Genomic DNA, 12024 nt, shown 5'->3' with positions numbered 1-12024 from the left:
TTTTGCCATGTTGTCCAGGCTGGTCTCAAACTCCTGAGCTCAGGTGGTCCACCTGCCTCGACCTCCCAAAGTGCGGGGATTACAGGCATGTGCCATGGCGCTCAGCAAAAATACTAAATTCTGACCCTTTTGATTATTTTAGGTTGACACTAGTTCCACTTTCAACCCATTAGTATTTCTTCTGCTATTTACCTCAATGATTATAAATAAAAGGCTCACACGGTTGAATCTTATTAAGAAGATGTACAAAGGGACTTTTCCTGTTGTCAGCTAAAGCCCCAAAGTAGAAGCCAAGAGGCTTAGGGGCCCCTATATTCTGGAAAGAACATGGTGGAGTTGCTCAACAGCCCTCCAAGGCCACCTCAGAGGAGCCCAAACTTCCCTTGGCCCCCTTAGTTTGGTTTCTGAGATTTGGTGATATTGTGAAATATATATTCGGTCTTTGTCCCTGTTTCCTGGCACATAACTCCTAAAATCCTTGGAATCTCTTAAGTAATAAGTGTCATTTGTATGCAACTGAGTTGACTGGTGCCTGGCAGCCCCTACGTAGCTTCAGGATGGGGCTGGTCACCAGAAAGACCAAGGCAGGATTAGAGGATTGAGATTTTCAGCCCCACCACCAACCTCTGGGGAGGAGAGAGGGGCTGAAGGTTAAGTTGATCACCAATGTTCAGTGGTTTAATCAATCATGGCTTCCAAAAAACCCAAAAGAACAGGGTTCAGATAGCTTCCGGAGAGCTGAACACGTGGCGGTTCCTGGAGGGTGGCGTCGGAGGGCATGGAAGCTCCGCAACCTTCCTTTCCCAAAAGCCTCAGCTTGTGCATCTCTTCATAGGTATCCCTTGTAATATCCCTCATAGTAAATGAGTAAATGTAAGCAAAGTGTTTCCTTGAATTCTGTGAGCTGTGCTAGCAAATTAATGGAATCCAAAGAAGGGGTATGGGAACCTGATTTAGCATGGGTTGGTCAGAAGCAGAGGTAAAATAGCCGGTGGCTTCCCATTGGCATCGGAAATGGGGGCTGTCTTGAGGACTGAGTCCTCAGACTGTGGGATCTGATGCCATCTCCAGTTGGGTAGTGTCGGAATTAAACTGGAGGTTCCAGCTGGTGTCTGCTGCGGAACTGATTGCTTGCTTATTGATGGGGAGAAACCCCCACACATTTTGGTCACAGAAGTCTTCTGTACTGATTTTTGTGATGTGAGCACAAAGGAAAAATAGTTTGTTGCTTCCATACAGACACAATATGAGGCCGTGTATTTTTTGGAATTTCCCCTTTTCCATAGGCTGTGAAAACAGAGATGGGGACCCCGTTTGGCCATAACGAACAGAATTGCTGGCTTAACGCAGCACCAGTCTTTGATAAGGATTTCTGGTTTTTGCTCTGTCTTCTAAAAATGGCTAACTAATCAATAGGCTGGGTTTTTATTATTTATATTGTAGCCCACTTAGTTACTGGGGGAAAGTGTGAGGATGTTTTCATTGACTGTGGTAATCCATGACCTGGAAGTGTCTCCAGAAACATAATTGTGCAACAAAATTGGACCTTTTTGAGGTTTATTTTCTCAAGATGCCTGCAGTGAGATTCGGGGTGTGGGTTGGTCAGGGATCTGGCCCCTGCTCTGAGGGTTGGAGTCTCCCACCCCCCCCAGCTCCCCTCTGCAGCGTGGTTCCTCCACTCGGCACAGCCACTGCCGCGCTCTGCAGCAGCTCAGACCACACTGAGTGGAAAAGCCCAAATTAGAGCAAAGGGGACCCCAAACAAAAATATTATCTGACTTTACAGAACCCGGAGCCCAAACACATAAAGGTTTTTTAAGTACAGCACCCTCCCCCGCAAATCCCAGGACTAATTAAAAAGCAAAATTGGAGCTTCCGACCCCTCTGCCCAGCAGCCCAGCCCTGAACTACAGTTTCCTTGGGTTCAGGTTTCTGAACTTTAGACTTGTTGCACAGAGGTGATATTTTCCCGTGAGAAAGAGTCCAGGCCTGGGGATCTCTGAGTATTTTGTTTTCAACCTCGGGGAAGAAAACTGAACTGCATTTCTCTCTGTCACGGATTTTCCTGCCCCTGCCTCTGGTTAGTGCCACAAGAGGCTGGGATCCAGGGGCCTGGGTGTGAGCCTTGGGCACCTCTGAGTCCATGAAAGGGCAGGGTTCCCTCCTCAGTCCAGTACCTGTTGATGACACAAAGATAGAGGTTCCCAGGAGTGGGAGTGGGGCTGGGCATCACGTGCCTGACTGCGGAGAGGCATGTGATCAGGTGGGGTGAAGAGACACTGAGTCCAGGCAAGAGCTTTCCCAAGTGGGCTCAGGAGCTCAGAAATTGAGTTCCTTAGCCCTCCTGGAGCTGAGCATGGCTGGAAGTAGCTGGAGACCCTGGGTCTGTGCTCCCTGGCCCTCTGCAAAGCCTCATCAGCTTAGCCGTAGTGTGTTTTACATAGACTATCATGGTTTCTGTGTGCCATGATGATAAAACTATTGGAAAGCTGGGCTTAGGTAACAGTGTTCGTGACATAGGAAGGCATCCTTCCAGGATGTCAGCTTTTTGACCTCTGTTCCTGCTGCACCTGCGGAATAAATCCATGCACCCCTGAGGCTGGCCCTGCAGGGGTGTGGGGAGTGGGATGGGGAATGGGTGGCTGGGTAAGCCTGTTTCTAAGGAGGGTTCTGGGGTATGGGAGACGGCGTTAAGCGCATCTTGGAGCCGCAGGCTGGGGGACTGGCCGCCGGCCAGCGCAGGGTGCGGCGGGCCCTGGGACGCACTCGGGCTCCAGGGCGCGGAACCCGGGGCGGGCTGACTTCAGCGATCCGCGCCTCCGCCCCTTGCCCGGGAGGCGGCGCTGGGGACCTGCAGCCCTCCAGCTGCCCCACGCCCCAACCAACGCGACCCTTTGGCCCGGGGCTGGCTGCTCAGACGCGGCGCAGGGGGACAGGGCAGACGCTGGACGTTTCCGAGGTCGCCCCGTGAGCTAGGACAGCCGAGCGCGAACCCAGGCAAACGGCTCCGTGTATCCTCCGCGCCCTCCAGTCTGAGAGCGGCCCTAGCGGGAGGCCTGGAACCGCTGCCTGGGCCTCACGGGAACCAAAGGGCGCTGCCGAGGGCCCCTCTGGCCAGAGCCCTGCATTTCTCTGACCCCAGCTATCCCGGGGCCTTGGAGTCTGCGGCCGCGGGCTAACGAGGAGGGCAGGTGCCTTAGAAAAGTGGTGGATCCCATTAAATAGGCTTTGCTGCCGGAACCACAGCAGTGGAAGCCCCCTGCAACCTCGCTGCGCCCATCCCGTCCCCTGTACTCTCCCACGAGTTCCAAAGCACCGTACTGTATCCAGGTTCTCAAAATAACCTTTCATCTAATGCAGTACGAACATAAGCACAAACAGTGTCTGTAACCTGAGAAGTTAATTGTAAATGTGATCTTCAGGGTTAAATACATGCAAACCCTGGAGAAATTTTAGGAAAAAAGAAAAAAAAAAAAAAAAGAACAAGCAGAGGCCCGTGTCTTGCCAGACACAAATAAATAAGTACCATAAAATTATTGTAATAGTCTCTCCTCCTGCCGCCCAAGATGCCGAAAGGAAAGAAGGCCAAAGGGAAGAAGGTGGCTCCGGCCCCTGCGGTCGTGAAGAAGCAGGAGGCCAAGAAAGTGGTGAATCCCCCGTTTGAGAACAGGCCTAAGAATTTTGTCATTGGACAGGACATCCAGCCCAAAAGAGACCTCACCCGCTTTGTGAAATGGCCCCGCTACATCAGGTTGCAGAGGCAGAGAGCCATCCTCTGTAAGCAGCTGAAAGTGCCTTCTGCGATTAACCAGTTCACCCAGGCCCTGGACCACCAAACATCTACTCACAAGTACAGACCAGAGACAAAGCAAGAGAAGAAGCAGAGGCTGTTGGCCCTGGCCGAGAAGAAAGCTGCTGGCAAAGGGGACGTCCCCACTAAGAAACCATCTGTCCTTCAAGCAGGAGTTAATACCGTCACCACCTTGGTGGAGAACAAGAAAGCCCTGGATCCCATTGAGCTGGTTGTCTTCTTGCCTGCCCTGTGTCGTAAAATAGGGGTCCCTTACTCCATTATCAAGGGGAAGGCAAGACTGGGCCATCTAGTCCACAGGAAGACCTGCACCACTGTCGCCTTCACACAGGTTAACTCGGAAGGCAAAGGCGCTTTGGCTAAGCTGGTGGAAACTATCAGGACCAAATACAACGACAGATACGATGAGATCCGCCGTCACTGGGGCGGCAATGTCCTGGGTCCCAAGTCTGTGGTTCGCATCGCCAAGCTCAAAAAGGCAAAGGCTAAAGAATTTGCCATTAAACTGGGTTAAATATACACTGTTGAGTTTTCTGTACATAAAAATAATTAAAATAATACAAATTTTCCTTCAAGAAAATTACTGTAATAAAACATTGTGAGACTAGCAGAAGGATAAATAAACAGATTAAGGGAACAGAACGAACAGACATCAGAAACAAATCAGCACATCTAGTCACCTAAATATGACAGAGCTACACTTTTAAACTGTGAATAAAGGATTGATTATTCAATAAATGTTAAACATTTAAAGAACTGATTTTGATCAGTAACTGAGGTTACCCCCCAGACTCTGCGGTGCTGGGGATCTGGAGTGGTGTAGGTGGGAGTGAGGTGAGGTGTGGATACAACTCCAGCAGAAAGAGGCCAACAGGCTGGGATGAAGAATCAGGCCAGAATCAGGGCTTCCAGAGCAGCTGAAATTGAGGAGGGGGGGGGAGGAATTCCAGAAAGAAGAGACCAACAGAGGGAGAACCCCCAAATCTGTATATAACTCCTCTCGAATTCTTGGCTGACTCCTAAGCTGCACCAGTACAGGGCAAGACTCCAAGGAATCCAGAGGAAAGCAAGCACTGACAAGAGGTTTCAACAGCTGCCCAGTGCTAGAGAAACAGTGCAGAGCTCAGATCCCATCAAGTAATATTAACTTCTTGTTTGTCATACACAATCACAAATATTTTTTCCTGGCTTGTCATTTAAATTTTAACTCTGCTTATTGCATTTTTTCCCATAAACAAGATTTACAGTTTTATGCATACAAACTTGTCAATATTTTTCGGTGTGGCTTTGTTTTGCTGAAATGCTTGGGCAGTCTATGAAATTATGAAAATAGACTCTATAATTTCTTGATTGGTAGGTTTGGTTTTGTTTATATTATTGTTTTTGTTATTTTGTTATGGCTGATTTTTAAAAACTATTAAATCTTTGCTCTAAGTTAATATCCGAGATTTTGGCAAAAGTGATATCTCTTATAAAAATAGATCAGAATCAGCTCTTTAAGTGTTTAACAACATTTATTGAATGATCAATTCACATTAGATGATCTTGGGAGGTGGACGTGGGGGTAAGGAACATGGTTATCAAAGGAGGCAAAGTTTCAGTTAGACAGGTGGAAGCAGTTCAAGAGATCTATTTACAATGTGGAGACTATAGTTAGTCACAAAGTACAGTATTATATTCTTGAAAATCACTAAGAGAATAGATTCTAGGTGTTCTCACCAAAAAAAGATGATAAGTATATGCGGTAATATAAAAGTTTATTAGCTCAATTTAGCCATTTTACAATGTATACATATTTCTTTTATTTTCTTTCATCTCCTACAGAAGGATCTGTACATATTCCAAATATCATGTTATACATGATAAATACATATAATTTTTGTCAATTTTAAATATTTATTTATTTTGAGACAGTGTCTTGCTCTGTTACCCAGCCTAGAGTGCAGAGGTGTGATCATAGCTCACTGCAACCTCCACCTCCCAGGCTCAAGTGATCCTCCTGCCTCAGCCTCACAAGTAGCTGGGACTATAGGTGTGTACTACCACGCCCAGCTATTTTTTTTTTTTTTTTTGAGACAGAGTCTTGCTCTGTTGCCCAGGCTGGAGTGCAGTGGCATGATCTCGGCTCACTGCAACCTTTGCCTCCCGGGTTCAAGTGATTTTTCTGCCTCAGTCTCCCAAGCAGCTGGAACTACAGGTGTGCCCCACCATGCCCAGCTAATTTTTGTATTTTTAGTAGAAACAGTGTTTCACTATATATGGGCCAGGCTGGTCTTGAACTCCTGACCTCATGATCCATCCGCCTCGGCCTCCCAAAATGCTGGGATTACAGGCGTGAGTCACCACACCTGGCCACGCCCAGCTAATTTTTATATATTTTTTTGTAGAGATGAGGTTTCATCATGTTGCCCAGGCTGGTCTCGAACTCCTGGCTCCAAGCAATCCACCCACCTCAGCTTCCCAAAGGGCTGGGATTATAGGCATGAGCCACTGTGCCTGGCCAAAAAACTTAATTACTTTTTAAAAAGGAAAAGCTTGGTAAACACTTTGGCTTTCCATTAAAACCCCAGAAAGGACACACCTAAGAGTAACAGCTACTTCCAGGACTAAGGACTATGCCTGAGGACTAAAGGCAAAATTGAAATAGACCTGCCCTGAAAAGTCTAAAATCAAGTTTCCGCAGGATCAAAATGATGTGCTTGTGATTAAACTTCCTCCAAGAACAAAAAAAATTCTTAAGCGGAAGATGGAAGAATTCAAAGTCTCTAAAATGTATCAACCACATATTTAGAAGGCAATAAAAACTTGCTAGCGATGATAAAAAGCAGAAAAATGTGACCTACAATATAGAGGGAGATTGTCACTAGAAGCAGACCAACAAATGACACAAGTGTTGAAATTGGCCCACAAGAATTTTAAAGTATTATAAATATATTAAAGAATGTATGGGAAAAGATAAATATAAAAAAGAAGAAGACAGGAATTTCAGGAGAGATATGGAAACTAAGGAGAGATATGGAAACTAAAAAAAGGAACCACATCCTAAAATAAACATATACAATATCTGAAATCAAAAATGTATTGAAAGAGCTTAAAAGTAGATTAGACCTGCAGAAGAAAGAATGAACTTGAAGGCAGTCAACAAAAATTATCTAAACTGAAGAACAAAGAATAGAGATCAAGAAAATTGAACAGAGGCCGGGCACGGTGGCTCACACCTGTAATCCCAGCACTTTGGGAGGCTGAGGCGGGTGGATCACCTGAGGTCAGGAGTTTGAGACCAGCCTGGCTAACATGGTGAAACCCCATCTCTACTAAAAATACAACAATTAGCTGGGCGTGGTGGCACACACCTATAATCCCAGCTACTCAGGAAGCTGAGGCAGGAGAATTGTTTGAGCCCGGGAGATGGAGGTTGCAGTGAGCCGAGATCACGCCACTGCACTCCACTCCAGCCTGGCCGATAGATCGAGACTCTGCCAAAAAAATAAGAAAAGAAAATTGAACAGAATCTCAATGACTTGTGGGACACTGTAAAGCCATCTAATATACCTATAATCAGAGCCCCAGAAGGAAAGGATTAGACAAGGAGGTGGGGGGAGAAAATTATTTGAATAATTCCAACATGAAATTATTCATTATTTGAAGGAAAAGAATGAGAGAGGGTAAGTGGGAGTATCCTGTCTTAAGATTCTAACATTATAATTGAAATGGTATAATACTAATACAAAGTAGACTTGCTATGCCAGTCACAGTGGCTCACACCCGTAATCCCAGCACTTTGGGAGGTCTAGTCAGACAGATCACTTGAGGCCAGGAGTTCAAGACAAACCTGGCTAACATGGGGAAACCCCACCTCTACTTAAAATACAAAAATTAGCTGGGTGTGGTGGTGTACAACTGTAGTCCCAGCTACTTGGGAGGCTGAGGCACGAGAATCACTTGAACCCAGGAGGTGGAGGTTGCAGTGAGCCCTGATCACACATACCATTGCGCTCCAGCCTGGGCAACAGAGTGAGGCTCTGTCTCAAAAGAGGAAAGAAAGAAAAAAAAGAAAAAGTAGACATGATAAATTAAGTTTACATATTGTAATCTTCAGAGAAACTACTACAAACATAGTAGAAAGAGCTGTAGATAAAATACCAATAAAGGAGATGAAATGAAATGTGGTACTAAAAAAATAATGCCCTATTGACCCAAAAGAAACCAAGAGAGACAATACAAAGAACAAATAGCACAAATAAACCAATAGCAAGATTGTATTCTTAAACCCAACCACATAAAAATTACATTAAGTGAAAAACAAATTAAATAAAAGGAATAAATTGGGAAACTGTATAAAAGAGCAAAACATTACTGTTATTTACAGAAGATACGAGTTGAAAACAAAATGGATAAGCTCTACCCTAAAACCACTAATTATAAAAAAAAAAACTGGCATGCCTATACTATTAATATTATCAAAGACATCTTAAGGTAAGGATATTACCATAGATAAAGAGGAACATTTCATAATGACAAAAGGGTTAATTAATCAAGATAACATGAGAATCCTAAATGTGTATATACATAATAACAAAGCTTCATGTTCTATGAAAAAAAATTTTTTTTAATTAAAATTAAAAAATTGGATTTGGCTGTTCTATGAAAAAAATTAAAAAAAATTTTAAGCTTCAAAACACACTGAGAAAAAAAGAACAGAAATAAAAGAGTAAATAAATAAATCCTCAGAGCTGGAGATTTTTGACTCCCAACAATGAGGCTCTTTCAAGAATATGAAAGCAGAGCGGGTTAAAGAGTTGGGACTAGTTATTCAATGTACCTCAGAGGAAGTGAGAAGTACAATTTCCAGCTTCAGTTATAAGGGGTGAGATGAGGCTAAGTAAAGATCTGTGCAAGGTTGGAGGCCAGTATATCAGAATCAGTGAATAATTTGGTATGAGGTGAGACAGGACAGGTGGCCCAGGATGAATGCTGGCCTCAGCAAGGGTGTGGGAACCACCTTTATGGAATGCCAGGTGGGAGAGCTGCAAAAACCAGAGGTCCCTGAGAAGCATCCTTTGCCCGTAGAAATGGGTAGTTCCTGGTAGTTCCACAAGTGCATGCTGGATAGAACTGCTTACTCCGTGTAGGGAGATAATCTAGATGTGGAAGGAAAAGTCCAGTTACCTCCTCACTTTGGTTTTTCCAAACTATTCTCTGTGGGACCCTGCTTCAGAAGTGTGGGAAATGCCAGATACCATTTCCATCTCTCAGAGAGTTACAACACACAATGGCATAAAGGCTATTGGATGCCTGTTGGAAATATATCTGCTTTTTTTTTCTTTTCTGTTTATGTGTGCATGAGGTAATATAAATGTTAATTAGCTCAATTCAGCCATTCCACAATATATACGTATTTCTTTTTTAAAATCTCCTATGGAAAGAATGTATACTTATTCCAAATATCATGTTACACCTGATAAATATATATAATTTTTTGTCGATTTTCTGTCAACAATTACTGAAGTAGCACATAGATTATGGTAGAACCAGGATGCTGGACACGTGACCTCAGTTTGATCAATCAGATTTTTTTTTTCTGAATCTTTGAAAATTGAGCTAATATTGCAAGAACACTAGGATAAGTCAGAAGCCTTTCAGCACATGGCCAGGTGCAGTGGCTCATGCCTATAATCCCAGCTCTTGGGGAAGCTGAGGTGAGTGGATCACCTGAGGTAAGGAGTTCAAGACCAGCCTGGCCAACATAGTGAAACCCTGTCTGTACTGAAAATACAAAAATTGGCCGGGCGTGGTGGTGCGTGCCTGTAATCTCAGCTACTCCAGAGACTGAGGCACAAGAATCACTTCAACTGCTTAAACCCGGAAGGCGGAAGTTGCAGTGAGCCAAGATCATGCCGCTGCACTCCGGCCTAGGGGACAGAGTGAGAATCTGTCTCAAAAAAAAAAAAAAAAAAAAAAAAAAGAAGCCTTTCAGCACAGCCAGTGTAGCTGATGAGCAGAGGACATTTGCTACATTTCCTCTTTCCTTCTTCTTTATCCTCTATAGCTCTTTTGGTCACTTCTATTTACAAGCCCATCTGTTTGGAAAGCATATTCAAAATAGATTATTCCTCCAATTCATAAATATACTTTGCTTCAGTTATTCAGAATTGGCTGGGGTTTTTGTTTGTTTGTTTGTTTATTTTGTATCCCAGAATCTCAAATGACATAGAAAGTGGTAAAAAAGAATGGACTGAGGGCTAAAACTCCAAGGGAAGAAAAGGTGTTTGGCAATCATGACACCATGAAAATAGGACAGTGAAATTCTCATTCATATTCCAGAGTGGGAATCTAGTAGCCTTTTGCATCTAGTTACAAAAGAGTTAAGTTCCCTGATGTACCTTCAGAGCAGCGAAAAAATTAAAAGTAAATAAAAAAGAGTTAAGTTCTTGCTTCTAGTCAAATAAAATTAAGTGTCCAATTGAGGCCGAGATTCTAGGAGAACACATACCATCTTCCATAGATTATTATGAGGGGTATGAGGAATTCAAACAACCCAGCATAGGGTCACTTCTTCCAAATGTATAACTTAGAACATAATGACAAAATCAGTTCCCTAAATTCTTATCTGAAAGCATGGAGCAAAACTGAAGACTATTGTTTGATCCTGATGAATGATCTTTTAAATTGTGATAAAATACACATGGCATAAAATGTATCGTTTTAACCATTTTTAAGTATACAATTTAGTGGCATTAAGTATATTAACATTGTTTGGGAGGCTGAGGTGGGTGGATCACGAGGTCAGGAGACCGAGACGATCCTGGCTAACACGGTGAAACCCCGTCTCTACTAAAAATACAAAAAATCAGCCGGGCGTTGTCGTGGGCGCCTGTAGTCCCAGCTACTCGGGAGGCTGAGGCAGGAGAATGACGTGAACCCTGGAGGCGGAGCTTGTAGTGAGCCGAGATCACGCCACTGCACTCCAGCCTGGGCGACAGGGCCAGACTCTGTCTCAAAAACAAACAAACAAAAAAAATTGTTGTGCAACTATCACCACTAACCATCTCTAGAATTTTTAAAAATTGAAATTCTGCACCCATTAAACAATAACTCCCTATTCTCCCTTCACAACAGCCACTGGTAACCGCTATTCTACTTTCTGAATCTATGACTTTGCCTATTCTAGGTACCTCGTATAAGTGAAATGATAAAATATTGGCCTTTTGTCTTCAGTGCTTTTCCATAGGTTTTCTATTTCTTGTATTATTTGTCTCTGCTTGACTATTATTTCCTTCCTTCTGACAGCTTTGGGTTTAATTTGTGCTTTTTCTAGTCCCTTAAGGTGTAAAGTTAGGTTGTTGATTTGAGGTCTTTCTCCTTTTTTAAGTAATCATTTATAGCTATAAATTTCCCTCTTAGGAGTGCTCCTGTAAGTTTTGTCATGCTGCCTTTTTTTTTTCTTTTTGAAACAGATTATTACCTGTCACCCAGGCTGGAGTGCAGTGGCACGATCTTGGCTTACTACAACCTCTGTCTCCCAGGCTCAAGCCATCCTCCCACCAATTCATGCCAAGTAGCTGGGACCGCAGCCATGCACCACCACGCCTGGCTAATTTTTTGTGTTTTGGGTAGAGACGGGGTTTCACCATATTGCCCAGGTGGGTTTCAAACTCCTGAACTCAAGCGATCTGCCTACCTTGACCTCCCAAAGTGCTGGGATTACAGGCCTGAGCCACCACACCCAGCCTGGCATGCTGCATTTTTGTTTTCATTTGTCTCAAGATATTTTGTATTTTCCTTTGTGATTTCTTTTTTGATCCGTTGGTTATGTAAGAGTATGTTGTTTAATATCCATGTTTTTGTGATTTTTCCAGCTTTTCTTCTGTTATTGATTTCTAGTTTAATTCTATTGTGATAAAAAAGATACTTTAATAGATTTCAATCTATTAAAATTTATTGACTAGTTTTGTGACCTATAATGTGGTCTCTCTTACAGAATGCTCCATGTGCTCTTGAGAAAAATGTTATATTCTCTTATACATGTCTGTTAGGTTCAGTCGGTTTATAGTGTTTGTTTTAGTCTATTTAGACTGTTACAACAAAACATAATAAACTGGGTGGCTTATGAACAATGCAAACTTATTTCTCACAGTTCTGGAGGCTTGGAAGTCCAAGATGAAGGCATCAGTAAATTTGGCGTCTGGTGAGGGCCTGCTTCCTTGTAGACA

The 12024-nt window shown here is 43.5% G+C and overlaps 1 protein-coding gene across 1 annotated transcript; it reads left to right on the top strand.

The window, feature by feature from the left end:
* Positions 1-2678: 2678 nt before the first annotated feature.
* On the top strand, positions 2679-4883 carry LOC100973842 (large ribosomal subunit protein eL8-like). The gene has a single exon (XM_034931758.3). The coding sequence runs from the start codon at positions 3567-3569 to the stop codon at positions 4323-4325; it is 759 nt and encodes a 252-aa protein (XP_034787649.1). The 5' UTR covers positions 2679-3566; the 3' UTR covers positions 4326-4883.
* Positions 4884-12024: the final 7141 nt, after the last annotated feature.

This window comes from Pan paniscus, chromosome 8 (assembly GCF_029289425.2).
Source record: "Pan paniscus chromosome 8, NHGRI_mPanPan1-v2.0_pri, whole genome shotgun sequence".
Classification (NCBI taxonomy): domain Eukaryota; kingdom Metazoa; phylum Chordata; class Mammalia; order Primates; family Hominidae; genus Pan; species Pan paniscus.
Note: the sequence above shows the minus strand (reverse complement) of the source record. Positions and strands in the feature narration are given on the sequence as shown.

What these genes read in the sequence shown, in the direction of transcription:
- LOC100973842 (XM_034931758.3), top strand. Translation starts at nt 3,567, where the DNA reads ATGCCGAAAGGAAAGAAGGCCAAAGGGAAGAAGGTGGCTCCGGCCCCT.